Source organism: Vitis vinifera, chromosome 3 (genome assembly GCF_030704535.1).
Source record: "Vitis vinifera cultivar Pinot Noir 40024 chromosome 3, ASM3070453v1".
NCBI classification, from domain to species: Eukaryota; Viridiplantae; Streptophyta; class Magnoliopsida; order Vitales; family Vitaceae; genus Vitis; species Vitis vinifera.
The window spans coordinates 9,762,902-9,777,546 of record NC_081807.1 but is presented as its reverse complement, the minus strand read 5'-3'; the positions used below and the strand labels follow the sequence as shown (position 1 = coordinate 9,777,546).

General features: G+C 37.8%; 1 protein-coding gene across 2 annotated transcripts; it reads right to left on the bottom strand.

Annotated features, from left to right (window-relative positions):
• Positions 1 to 414: 414 nt before the first annotated feature.
• Positions 415 to 13,615, bottom strand: LOC100254288 (protein trichome birefringence-like 12). 2 transcript variants are annotated; one of them, XM_002264483.5, is made up of 4 exons: positions 12,961 to 13,615; positions 10,635 to 10,772; positions 1,406 to 1,655; positions 415 to 1,099 (listed from the first exon to the last, which is right to left on the bottom strand). In XM_002264483.5, the coding sequence occupies exons 1-4, from the start codon at positions 13,518 to 13,520 to the stop codon at positions 806 to 808; spliced, it is 1,242 nt and encodes a 413-aa protein (XP_002264519.3). In that variant the 5' UTR covers positions 13,521 to 13,615; the 3' UTR covers positions 415 to 805. The 2 variants fall into 2 exon arrangements, with proteins under 2 accessions (XP_002264519.3, XP_059591959.1); XM_059735976.1 differs by having other exon boundaries at positions 415 to 1,076; positions 12,961 to 13,582.
• Positions 13,616 to 14,645: the final 1,030 nt, after the last annotated feature.

Below are 14,645 nucleotides of genomic sequence, written 5' to 3'. Positions count from 1 at the left end.
ATTCAAATATATTCTACAATTTGGCATACATTTGAGTCTGTTGGATGCCTGTTGGGTTAAGCTTGATCCTTCCTATAGTTATTATTGCTGTTGTTATTGCGTGAAATTCTCTGCAGCATTTTAAAAGATGTGTTTGAGTAAATGGAAATTAGAAGAACAATGAAAATGAATGAGAATATTGTATAAAAAAAGAGGCGGGCGGGGGGGGGGTTGGGTTGTGGGGTGTGGAATTGTTGGTTGAAGTCTCAAAGCATACCAATGAGTCAACTTAAGACCCAAAAGTTTTTCATGAAATCGTAGAGTCTGATCACCTAAGAAAAACAAAACAATGAATCTAGCCCAGCCCTTCAGGCCATTTAGCTTGCTTACAACAATACTATGTGCTTCTTGAAAAGTTTGTGCGACAAGTTGATATAAATATGCAAAAATGGGGTCTGTATTACTGAAAAGTAAGTGTGTACATGAAAAAAATACAACATGAGGGGGTGAGCGTGGGAAGGTAATAGAAAAAATAAATAGAACTTAGAGAAAAAATAAAAATGTGAGACCTAAAGCTCTACAATCATCTCATAGCAGTTGGCATATTTCAAGTACCGCCCAAAAGGCAAAAAAGGTTGAAAAAAGCAGTGAATATCTCCCACCAGAAGGCCATACTTGTGTTTGAATTTCTGGATAACTTGACTTGCCTGGTAGCAGTTGCATCTACCTTGCCATAACCAACTCCCCCCGGTCTGATTCATGTGCATTGAGACAAGCTGCTCTGATAATTTTCTGTGAGATCCATGAATATTGGCAAAATGAAAATCTAATCAAAATCCTGTCTCCTGTCCAATCTATATCGAATCTCTTCTGACAGGATATCAACCCAGGTGTCAGGGACACCAGGTAGGCACCAATGCATGCAATCCTGACCCCACTCTGCCACAGCGTCTTTCTTTCCTAACCAGATTGATGGGTGGGCATCTGCTCTGAACTCACTCAAATGAGTCAGATCAAGCAGTTGAATATCTGTGCCTTGTAATGCCTCTTCAATCAGAAGATTTAGTTGTCTTGCTTCTTTATTGACTCCATTGTTTCTGGGATCAAACCACAAGTCAAGCTGTCCAGGAATCAGTACTGATTTATCTCACAAACATACTTTTCCAGATATCAGCACAAGGAAAAATAGATTTTGAAAGAAGTCAAAAAAGAAATCAAGTAATCAACATTTTATTTTGTTTCTGAGGTGATTTTGAGCCATTTGGAAGTTTTTTGTTTCTCTTCATAAAGTTCCAGTGATTTGAATAAAACTAGAAATTTCAAAAGTTTGATGTTATTTTGATATGACCAGGACAAAAATTGATACTACAAACCCAAATTCAAAACCTCTGCAAGGAGTAATTGAGAGTATAATTGTAATCCATACCTGGGATTCCTCAAGCGGCTTGTCGAACAGGCAACTGCCATTTTGATTCCAGTCACCACCATAAAAATGTCTTGGAGATTGCAAGCGCCAGAACTTGAGCGTCTTGCTTGGTACTTTCTTTTGTATATAAGAAACCATATTTTTAAGAACAACCTTAAATCCATCGTGCATTCCAAGCAAAGGAAGTAATGGTTTCCCTGCCTTATAGAAAACAAGAGGTTTCTCTTTTGGGAATTTATCAGGGCCCCACCTAGTCAAAATCAAATTAAAAATGAATTCCTAAGGTCAACATGTATTTCAAATAGTTTGAAATGTACGACAGGAGTCACAGCATGCAAACATCTCATAACATTCCAACTAAATAGCCACAGCCACTTCCTTGCTACATTTATTAACCCAATCTTACATAAGTCAAATACAAGAAGAATTGATATAGGAGTGTTTTTTTCAGTAAGCAAAATTGATCAGGGTTTTGTTGTTATTTTTAGACTGGTAGATGTAATCAAATTTGTAATATCTGAAAATATTTTCAGATTCCGATATGCATCTTATGCGTTTCTTTTTCTTCTTTCTATTTTTATTTTTTTCTGTTTTCCCCTCTCACTAATTTTTGGTAGTATCTTATAGAGGAGGCTTTTCAAATATTTTGCAACAACAAACTCACTAAAATTGCATGGTAAGTACTATCTAGTTCTAGAAACTTTTTACAGTTATCTATATTTATTCTGTCCTACCATGCAAAGGAATATATACATGTGTGTGGTAAGAATTTAAGGTGCTCCTGCATTAACCCCCCAGGCTGGAAAAACTCAATTTCAAGTTCCTATCATTTTTCATGATCTATTAAATCTCAAACAATCATTTCCACCCTTCACTGTCCACTTAGGCTTTGTTTGTATCATGGAAAGTAATAGGCAAAGGAAAAGAAAAAGGAAAGAACCTAAATTTTCTTGTTTGGTTTATGGTGGAAAGAACTAAAGAAAATACACTATAATAAAAATTATTAAAAAAAATGAAGAGAGGGAGTCCCATTGTATCAACCCCCTGAAGCTATGGAAAAAACCTGTCGATGGTCCATTGTCTTAACTTTTGCCCAAAACCCATCTTTTCCAATACTGATAACAAAAAATCCTAGTTGACATGGTCATAGGTCTTTTCAATGTCGATTTTGCTAGCCCTCCTTCCCCCCACACCCTCCCCCCCTACAATTGACATTCTTCAATCCATTCACCAAAATTTTAGCCAGCAATTTGTATGGCCATCTCACTAAATTATTTTATTTTATTTTTTAATGAATAAATAGCAATATATTAATAAAAAGAAAAAAGGCACATCAAGAAAGTGCCCCAAAGTATACAGGTGGTATACAAAAGAGGTTAAAGAACCCCTTAAACAGAGCCTAACTAATCTACAAAATCCACACAAGAAAGGGGGTCAAAATCTAAAAACCCCTTGGCCTAAGCCCATAGGTTACAAAGGAAGAAAGATTTACAACCCTCATTTTCAAAAGCCCTACTGTTTCTCTCCTTCCAAACTATCCAAAAAAGACACAATGGAACTGCAAGCCACACTTTCTTCCTCTTCTTTCCCACACAAGACCCAAGCCACCTTAATAACACCTCTCTAATTGAATATAGGAGAACCCACGACATCCCAAAAAGGGAAAACAGTAAGTTCCATAAACTTCTCATCAGCTCACAATGCAAGAGGAAGTGATCGATAGACTCTCCCTCTAAAAGACACAAATAACATCTGTTAGCCAAAGGGCACCCTCTCCTCTGAATTCAATCCAAGGTTAAGACCTTTTTCCACGTAACCTCCCAAGCAAAAAAACTCACCCTCGGAGGCATCATAGAGTTCCAAATTACTCTTGTAGGAAAATCCCCTTGGCTTTCCGGTTCCAAAACCTTATAGAGAGATTTGACAGAAAATCTACCATCCTTTGACTTGGTCCAAACTACTTGATCTTCCACATCACTATAAACCCTCCTCCCTTGCAGTCTTAAGAGAAGACACCCCACATCAAACACCTACCAGTCGTTAAGCCGCCTAGAGAACCGAGGAACCCACACTCCCCCTCCAGAGTGGCTCCATACATCCTCCACCCAAGCCTCCTTAGCCAAGGAAATAGCAAATAAGGATGGAAAAGAAATACACAAAGGATCGTCTCCATATCACATGTCTTTCCAAAATCTAACCCTCCTACCATTCCTCATAAAATAAACCATATTGTTGCCTATCACATCCCAATCTCTCCTAATAGTTTTCCACAAACCAACCCCAAAACTACCTCACATCACAAGACCGCCAACCGTCTGCTTCTTCCCCATACTTCCCATAGATAACTTGTCTCCACAAAGCCTCCCTTTCCACCGCAAAATGCCAACTCCATTTGCACAACAATGCCAAATTCCTCACACCCAAACCACCATTTCATTTATCTAAGCAAACAATAGACCAATCTACCAGATGCGGCTTCCTTTCCAAAGCCCCACCACCTCAAAGGAAATCCTTTTAGATCTGCTCCAAACGCAAACTCACACTCCTTGGCATATAGAACGGGGACATACAGTAGATAGGCATACTGGATAGAGTGCTCCAGATCAAGGTCAACCTACCCCCTTTGGAAATATATTGCCTTTTCCAAATCGAAAGTCTTTTCCTTAGCCTTTCCTTTACCCCATCTCAAAGTGCCACCTCCTTAAAACGAGCACCCAAAGGAAGCACCAAGTAAGAAGACGAAAGCATGCTAAACTTGCAACCAAACTCAAGAGCCAACTCCTCTACATTCTCTACTCTCCCCATCGGAATGAGCTCACTTTTGTCCAAATTCACCCTCAACCCTGACATGGCTTCGAACCCCATAAGAAGGCAACTCAAGTAGGACATCTGATCTAGAGAAGGCTCACAGAAGACTAAAGTGTCATTTGTAAACAATAAATGAGAGATCTCCACTCCTGCACCTCCTTTACCACTGAACCGCCACCCCGGCAAAAACCCTCCCTCCCTTGCTCTCTTCAACAAGCAACTGAGAGCCTCCATGACAATCACAAAAAGGTAAGGGGATAAGGGATCCCCCTGTCTCAAACCCTAAGAACTTTGGAAGAAATCGGTGGGGGTTCCATTAATAAGGACGGAGAAGCTGACAGTGCCAATATACCATTGGATCCAGCTGATCCACTTAGCTCCAAAACCCATCCTTTCCAACAACCAAAAAAGAAAACTCCAGTTTACATGTCGTATGCCTTCTCAATATCCAGCTTACAAAGGATGCCACCACCTCCGCCTTTCTACATTGAATCAATAGCCTCATTAGCAATCAACGAAGCATCCAGGATTTGCCTTTCCTCCACAAAAGCATTTTGGGACTTGGAATCTATCTTTCCCACCACCTTTTTAAGCTTATTAGCTAGCACCTTCGCAAACAACTTGTAAAGGCTACCCATCAAGCTTATAGGCCTAAAGTCCTTGAGATCTTCAGCTCCCCCTTTCTTAGGAATTAAAACCAGAAAAGAGGCATTAATGCTCTTCACAAACCTGCCCTGATCATGAAAATCCTTAAAGAACCCCATAACTTCCTCCTTCAGAAAACTCCCGCTGCACTGCCAAAATGCCATTGAGAAACCATCAGGACCAAGAGCTTTATCTCCATTGAGGTCTGAGAGAGCACCAAAAACCTCTTCCTTAGAGAAAAAAGCCTCTAACATTGCTGCATCCCCCCCTCCAAGGACCCTAACCTACAACTCATTGCATCTGGGCCTCCACTCCTCTGTTTCAGACAAAAGGGAGTGGAAAACCTGAACCACTCTATCTTTGATGTCTCGCTCTTCCGTTACCCAAGTCCCATTTATCTTGATCTTCACCATAGAGTTACCTCTCTTATGAGCAATAGCCATTTTGTGGAAAAAGCCAGTATTTTTGTCTCCCTCCCTCAACCATAACTCTTTAGACTTTTGCCTCCAAGAGGTTTCTTCCATTATCACCCACTTCTTGTACTCCTCCAAGGCCTGCTTTCTGAGACTTTGCTCTTCTACAATCAACACCTTGTCTCCTTCTATAGAATCCCAAAACACTATCTGCTTCAAGGCTGATTCCTTTCTAGCAAAGGCACTTCCAAACACTTCTCTATTCCAAGTCTTCAAGCTAGCCTTAAGTGCTTTAAGTTTTTTAGACAAAGTGAAACTGAAAGACCCTCTAAACTAAAAACCCATCCACCAACTCCTTAACAAATCCTTAAAACCATCTTCCTTGAACCACATATTCTCAAATCTGAAGGGGAAAGGGCCCTTCCTCGCTCCTCTGCCGCCCAACAAGATTGGGCAATGGTCAGAAACAGGTCTGGGAAGAAGACATTGAACCGCCCCACTGAAATAGCTCTCCTAATCCTCAAAAACTAGAAATCTATCCAACCTTGATTGTAATTGATTATTCAAACCGACCCTCCACGTGAAAGAATCCCCTTGCCATCTCACTAAATTAATTGGCCTAAAGTTAATATCCTTAGCCCCTACTTTCTTAGGCACCAAACAAATGAAGATTGCATTAAGACTCCTAACAGGCAAACTGACCCATGAAACTCCTGCAGAAACACTAACGCTGCCCCTATCACAATAGGCTAGGAACTCTATCAGAAGGCTATCAAAAACTATCTGGCCCAAAGAGATCCTTATCTCATCTCCAGTAAGCTTAGAGGGGCGCCTACACATCCTCCATAAAAGGGGCCTCCACACCCTACTTGTCAGTGGAAGATATGGATTTAAACACTAGCCCCTTTGGCTTAACATTAGGGATGGGAACACCAAACTTTTTCACAGGATGGCAAATTCTCCCTTTCATGAGTACACTAAGAGTAGAAGGATCTTGGGTGGAGGAATCTGAGTGGAAGTTTGGTGTTCCCATCCTCTTCTTTAAGCCATCCCCTTCTTTAACTTCATGGAGACTTTCATCTCCATGAGGTTTCTGCCATGATGGCCAACCTCTTATTTCCTCCACAATTACTCTTCTAGCCTTAGCCTCCTGCACTGAAATTGGGCCCTCTTTCTCTTTCTTATCCCAAATACTAGTTTAATTTTATAGTTTTACAGATTTACACATTTCCAAACACAAACCCTATTCCATCTCCAAATCCTCCTTTAGAGGTTTTAGCTTTTTGTCCAGAATGTAACAATGGGAGCCCCTAAAATCATAACTTTTCTACCAGCTTCTAACTAAATAACTAAGCCTCACATATTCTCAAACTTAAAAACGACTTTTACCCTTTTTCACACTGCCACCGTGAAGGAGGATAGGAGAAAAATACAAATTTGGTCTCAGGAGGATAGACTGACCCACAGAGGAAAAGTGCTCCTCCCAATCCCTAAAGATCATAAACCAATCAAAACAAGGAGCAAGAGAACCATTCAATGCACCACACAATGGAACCAACCACCACACACCCAGAAGAAGGAAGGTCCACAAGATTGTATTCCTCAATAAAACTTGAGAAATTTCTCATAGCTCTAGACAGATAATTTCCATTTTTTCTTTTGTAAGGGAACCAAACCACATTGAAATCTTGCCTAATACACCAGGGCTCCTCCCACAACCCTCTAATGGGCATACAACTCCTCCCAAAACTGGTCTTTCCACTGTCACCACTGGCCCATACATCCCTATAAACACCCAAACAAACCTGTTCTCAGCATTCTTAAACTTGCAGGAAAGGAGTCTTTTTGTTCCTTTCCCTGGTTGCTTCTATGCATTTTTTTTCGTATACTTCATGTGTACTTCGCTACACCTCCTTTTAGGTGCCTTAATACATGTTTTCCCATTTGCCTATCAAAAAATAAAATTCTTAAACTTGCAGGACATAAAGAATGCCCCACCTCCATCTCTGAAGCACTGAAGGACTCAAACATCCCAAAAAACCATTATACCTCTTGCAGCCTCCTTAGCTTCAAGAATGCTCCACTCCAAACAGCAACTAACCCCTAGGCTCTTCAGTACACCTTCTGACATAGCCTCCATTTTAGTCTCTTGGAGGCACAGCAAGTCTAACCTGTGAACTCTCAAAAAATACTTAATCACCACTCCTTTGTCTGGATCATAAAAGCTGTAGACATTCCAATATTCTCAACTTCATGGATCAACCTTTGCTAAAGGCCAACCATTAGAACCAGTTACAGTCTCTTTGGTCCCATTACCATCATAATTGATCAGGCCGAAAAGCTTAGGCAACTCCCTATCTTTGCAAGAACAGGTCATTTTCCTTTTCTTTTTCCTTGGAAAAGGGAATCTTGACTGGGCACTTCAAGCTTCAATATCCACCAAAATCTTCAGAATATTCTCCTTATAACCGTTAACTGACATGCCCAAATTACTACAAAACCACACGAATTTCCATTTCATCCAAGCAGTATGTTCTCTAGTCTCTGAAGACGAAACCCCTTCATTTTCCTTAAAGATCATAGTCCCCCCCATCTTGAAGAATCATCCTCAAAGGGCCTTCCCCATACAAAGGTCTGACAGCTTTCCTCAAGTCGCCTTACACCTGCAAAGCCTCCTCGAGTTCCTTCTCCCAATTGTCTTGCTGAGCATCCCCCAACCCCAAAGAAAAAGGAGAATAAAGAGAAGCACCCAGAACCCTACCCTCAAAGGAGGAATCAGAAACCATAGTAAGGATCAAAGACTCAACTAGGTGAATATTGTTGAGGCTTCATATTCAACAAGCCTTGACCATCAAGTCCTAAACAGGCATTCTCAAGCCATTAATCAAACACTTAATGGGTTTTTGGGCAATGAACAATTTCACTGCTAAGAGCTGAAGAAAGTAGCTCACTTGCATTACCATCCTCATCAATTCATGCAGAATCCAGTCTATAAAACTATATCATTTTGAACATTTTATCCTCACAACTACCTTATGCTAAATCCCACGGCTCATAGTTGCCTTTTGAAATATTCCCATACTAGCCTCACCTAGTCTTCATCATTGAAGCATTTATACCACCTGTGAAAGATCTTCAATCACATGCCTCAACTCAACCAACTTTGTTAACTGTTCCAATTTTCTCTTCGTCGACATCCAACCATGGTCCAGATCTAGGGTCAGCATTGTACCAAATGGATGCAGCAAGAGCAATCAAACTGTTGTCTGCTACCATGCAAGTGTAATCTATGCTATATTTATAATTTTCCAATAAATAAACAAGAGAAAATGACTAGTGATTGTGATGTGTTTGACATTACAACCCAACTAAAGAGCGTCTAGGATTTATAAGGCCTATGAACAACTCCACCATATGATTTTCTGTTAATTCCATGAAAAAAGAAAAAAGGAAACTATTAAAAAGCATTTAAAATATGGCTACAATGTTAGCCCTTGGTTACTCCTAATGCCTTTTTGTTTTTTGATAGGTAGATTTTTGTCCCTTTACCGATTGAGCTAGGCCTCAAGGGCATGCTCCAAGTGCCTTACACTACTTAAATCACATGACCCCTAGTAAGACTACTTACAAATACTAGGACAAATAGAAATCTATGGAAACTAAAACAAAGCCACAAAAAATATGCAAGAAAAAAAAATGTCAATTGAAACATGACATTCCACTGGCCTAAGATAAGTTTACAAGTAGGCTTTCTTGGCCATTAAGCCTCTTGGGTGCTCTTGGGTTAACTTTAAAAAACTTTGGCATCAGAGGAACATTTCAAGAAGTTGACTTATGAAAACAAAATGTGAACTTGTTCTCACTTCGATTCTTATTTTCCTCACTTTATCTTATTATTAGATTTGATATACACCAAATTAAATGCTTTGCAGAATATAGGTTTCTTTTTCCCATTTTCTTTCTCAATCTTAGAAGTATTAGCAGCACACTATAAAAAAAAACTCCAAAAACTTTCCCCCAAATGAACCTATCCTTAAAGAATTAGAACAGTGTCACTAAAGGGCTGTTTTGATCATTTTATCTTTTAAAATGAAGATAGTTCAATGAAAATGTAAGAAGAACCAAATTAACCAATAGAATGAAAAGAAAATTTGATACACAAAGACAAATTTAAAAATACATCAGAATGGTAGATAGCTTCTTTCTACCAATAAAAAAAAAACAGAAAAAAAAGTAGATAGCTTCTTTCTGTGCTTCTGTTGCAATTTGAAAATCAGAAGCCATGATTTTATTTTCTTTTCTTTTTTTTTTTTTTTTTTTTGATAAGTAAAGAGAATTTCATATATAAAGAGACGCCAAAAAAGCGACTCAAGGTATACAAACCTATACACCCACCACCAAAAGGGCCAAAGAAAAAGAAGAAGGAGAACAACATCCAGTTGGCCCAAAAAACAACCTTAATAGGATTCCAACCAATCAATAAAATTAACCATAGTTAGAGGACATTCAACTATAAACAACTTAGCCTCAGACCAAAGAGAATAAACAAAAGAGTATTTCAATCTCTGGATTGACAACACATCATCCTTGAAGGCCAATCTATTTCTCGCCTTCCAAACCGTCCAAAATATGTAAAGAGGAGCAACTCTCCACACCTTCCTACGCTTTTTGCCCACAAAAGAACCATGCCAGCTAAGGAGAGTCTCTCTAACTGAAGAGGGCAGCACCCAAGACACCCCAAACAAAGTAAAGAGTAACTCCCATAGGACCCTTGCTTTTGAACAATGAAGCAGAAGATGGTCTATGGTGTCCTCATTCTCAAGACGCATAAAACATCTATTTGCCAAGGCCCATCCTCTTTTCTGAACAAGATCTAGGGTTAAGGCCCATGATTTTCTGTGCAAAGTTGGACTTCAAAGCTTATAGGCTTCATCTTACAAGTACAAACTTAAACAATGGAATTTGATGTCCAACATGGATACAAGGAATCTCGCACAGAAATCTCCAACAGACCAAGATGCAATATTGTGATGGACATGAAAGCAGGTCTTGACATTTTGATTCATTTTCTTATGAAAATGAAAACAGGCACTGGTCTATGACGCATTAAAAAGAGACAATAACTAGGAATGCCCTTGCTTAGTAGTGATAGTTTCTGACAAGACCAAAAAATGCGAATCCCATTTGCAATTTTCCCGTCTCAAGACAAAATCTTTTTTCCATGTCAATCAGTTAATTAACACCTTCAACTGAACAGTTTAGAAACAGTATCAATGCATAAATGATGTGGAAACAACAAGAAATAAAAGAAATCTGCTCATTGAATTATAATGCATAAATTAGAAAAAGAAAAAGGGAGTTACCAATGGCCAGTATTGAAAATGAGAACATCATAGAAATCGGTGATATTGACCCAATCATCTGCGGGAGTATCAACATTTACTCGGTATATTCCTTCCCGTCCATCTTGATCAGAAGGTGCTGACTGTTTTGGCTGCCACCTTTGTTTAATCAGTTATGAGCAAGTGAGGTTGCTATTTTCATGAAAACATCAAATCAAACTAAGATTCTTAACAAAGTTTTAGATTAAGTTTGAGGAAGGCTAAACCCTGAATGGCTCTACATCAGAACAATCAACACTCATATAGATATAAATATGGTTTGCTGTTTTGCTTCAAATTAAAACTTCACCACACCTATGCAAAAATATCAGTAGATCTCTTGTTAACAAAGGCATCATTAATGAAATTCTTCCCTGCCTTATCATTTGGGCATGCAAACCAGGTGCCTAACAGTTTATTAGCAGATAAGTAGATGAGGACATCTTTCATACCAAGATTATAGCATGTTACAAATATTGCTAGTTAATATTTTCTTGAATACATATGTCAAATGAAGAGCTCATTGGAACTTCTCAATATGAAGAAGTAAAAGCTATCACACACCAAGTTGAGCGATCAGAAAAACCCACCACAAGAGCAGGATATCAAGGAATTCAATAGAACATTTAGCTTTAATTTCTAATCAACTTTGCATGGTAGCATCTAGTTCAACATGCTTGAATATCCCGACTTAAGCATCACTTTGTGAACCTAAGAAGATAAAGAAACATATAACTTGCAGATTAAGGTTGGCAACAGGTTCAACTTCCAAGAAAAGGCAAATGCCATGTTCTGTTATATTGTTGAAGTGAACTTGACTCAAATATAAATGAATCAAAGAAACACAGCACACAACATGTAGCCATGCACCATTTCAGAAGCAAACCAAATCAAGTAAGATCCAGGAACGCTAAAGACAATGATGATCTCAGCCAGATGAATAAAATGGAGGCATAAAATATATTCCCATTTTTATGAAAGAATACATCATCCTAGAAATGGAGACACCAGCATATTTTCACATGAAAGGAAATGGTAATGTTGTTAATCTGACACATGCACACATATGTGATCACATACACATGCAACCCATTAAGTGGCAACATTGGTTGGATAGGAAATATAAAGGAAGCCCTCAAAATATGGTAAATAAATCCCCTATTTACATGGGGAAAACTACAGAATGTGAAAATTATGGAAAAGAAATCTTCTGCTTGCAGAAAATTGACGATAGTGACTTCGTAAGAATTTAGTTCAAAATTGGAAACTATTCTTATCATAAAATAATCAACTAATGAACAATGCATCTAAGTCATTTAGAGGAATGATGACCTTGATTCCAAATCCTTTTCTTCTTCTTTCCTTCTTCACATATACTTCATTCACCTAATAAGAGAGCCTCACATGTGCAACAGTAACCTTTTTTCTCTTGTCACACAACAGGTATAGAGTAAAGCAGAGCATGCATTTAAAGATTCTATATTTTTAGTTTCTATAAAAAAAAATAGATTCTTTAGTGTAATTCAAGTGGTATTAGGTACTTTCTCCATGTTTATAGATTCTTTGACAATATTTTCCCTACCACAAGGCAATGGTGGGCCACAAATATAACTAATAATAGATATCAACACTAAATTAGGTGACTTGAACATTCCCTTAAGCTAATGTTCATAAATGCCATCAGTCACAAAGAAAAAAATGGTAAAAAGCCACCAAAACAAAGATAGATCGGTTAACACCTTAACTAGATCATCCATATCATTATTGGAAGTTATACATTGTAATTATTTATTTAATGCAAAATCAATTACCTGGGTTAACAGGATTAAATAACAATCTCCTCATAACATCTTTTCCCATTAACCATTACTCCAAGGGCATCAAGAGTCCCTCAAAACATTCGAGATACCTCTGACAGCATTTTAATGTAAAAATACATTTTTCTGAAACGGAATCATCACTAAAATGACAAATAAGCGTGTGACAAATAAATGCATTCGCTTTAAATGCTAGAAATTTGAAGGGAAAAAAGGGTAAAACCACATCAAATGTTAAAAAAAAAAGGGAATAATTTCATCTTCAACTGCTCTATAAAAATGAACCAATACAAACAGCCAGTATGAAATTAATACAGATTCTCTACGATTAAAATATAGAGAGTAATGTAATTACTAAAACCAATGCAAGTTATCTACAATTTGGAGAAGAACAATCTATATCTAGAAATTTTGATTATATTGAGCAATGCATCCTGAGAGATTAAATTGAGAAGCAAAGCAACTGGTAAAAAAAATGACACAACCCTTACTCATATTTCGCAAGCAGCACAGCTCGATGATAGGCCACAGTGACATTGAATTTAGGAAAATAAGCACCTCTCCAAGCCCCCTTCCTCTTCCACCTCTTGGCACCCGCATCGGCCACCCTCAAAATGCAAAGAAACGAAGCCAAGAAATTCTCATTCAAGGAGTCCCCAACAAACCCAATTCGCCTATTCCTCATCAGACCCAGAAACCCAACTGGGTCAATCCTTGGAAAATCACACCCAGAAGGGACCCATCTCCAAGAATTGATCCGACCCATGTTATCCCTCTTGTTCTTGAGGCAGTTCCATGCGTTCCTGTGGAATGGGCAGGTCTCATCATAGATGGGTTCGTGGGAGGGGTCTTCAACCCAATTTCCATGGAAAAGATTGCATTGAGGAGGAGAAGGGGAAAATGCAGGCGTGGATGGGGTTAGAGAGTTATGGCTTTCCGTGGGAGAGTGTGTGTAGAAAGGGAGGAGCGTAGAGTAGAGGTAGAGGAGCAGACAGCTGAAGAAGATGATCCCCGGGAAGACAGAGGCTGATAGCTTCAAGTGGCGCATCATCAGAAAAGGATCGATTTGTGTGAGATCAAAATATGGATGGATTTATGGTTGATTGCTGTTATTCAAACTTTGATGAATTATTTCTTTGTAATTTTTATTTATTTATTTATCAAAATATTTATTTATTTATTTATTTCTTTGTTCATCCCATTTGTGAAAATTTTTAATTTCCTTCCATACGTGATATTTTCCAATTAAAAAGATCTACCATTATCAAATTATTTTATATGATATTTCACATAGAATGGAGAGAAAGTTTATGAATTTATAAGTTTTTCTTAACTTTATAAATGTGTTTTAAACTTAGGGGGTGTTTGGTACACGGGAATAGGGAGTGGGAATAGACATCTCATTCTTTTTCTCCCTTATTCTTATGTTTGGATAAATGTTAAGAAGGCAGAAATGAAATAAAAAATTATTCCGACAGAAATCAAATCCAACTTATGAGTTGGATTTGCATTCATTAAAAGTAGGTGGTATTCTGATTCATTAAACTTATTTGATAATATAAAATAACCTAAATTACTATTTTACCCTCTTATCTTGTTCTTCAAACCCGATGTTTATCTTCTTTGTAAAGGTAGAGATTCATTCATCATCCACTTCTTATCTTCTTTGCAAAGCTAGAGACCCACTCATCATCCAATTCTCTGCAACAAGTGATTCTTCCAAATTGAATCAATTAAACCTTCCACGATATTTAAAAAAAAAAAATCAATTTCTAATTTATAGGGTTTTGGATGTTCATTTTGATTGTTGGATCTAAGATTCATCATTGTTTGCTGCAACTAGATTCTAAAAACTCCCTTCTACATCTTCGATCAGGTTTACCTTATTTTCTCTTTCTTCTTCTACTTCTTTATATGTGTTTCTTCTTCTCTATAAATCGATTAATTTTTTTTTTATTAATTTATATTTGGAATCTTTGATGTTTCTTTATCTTGTATTAATGGAAACTAGAGAGAAAAATTGAAATGGTTGGAAAAAGATTTTTCGATTTCACGTGTTTACAATATTGAAAATTTTTAATGGTTAGGAAAAAAAATAAAAAGAAAAAAACAAACAAAAACAAAACTTTTGGTTTTTTTTCCCCTTTGTTTATTATTATCGGTGTCTTCCTTTCCT

Excerpts from the sequence above, each read along its gene's own strand:
- LOC100254288 (XM_002264483.5), bottom strand. The coding sequence starts at position 13,520 with ATGATGCGCCACTTGAAGCTATCAGCCTCTGTCTTCCCGGGGATCATC. Across the intron at positions 1,656-10,634 it reads ATTTTCAATACTGGCCATTG|GTGGGGCCCTGATAAATTCC; the intron begins GTAACTCCCTTT and ends GATTTTGACTAG. Across the intron at positions 1,100-1,405 it reads AGCCGCTTGAGGAATCCCAG|CTTGACTTGTGGTTTGATCC; the intron begins GTATGGATTACA and ends ATTCCTGGACAG.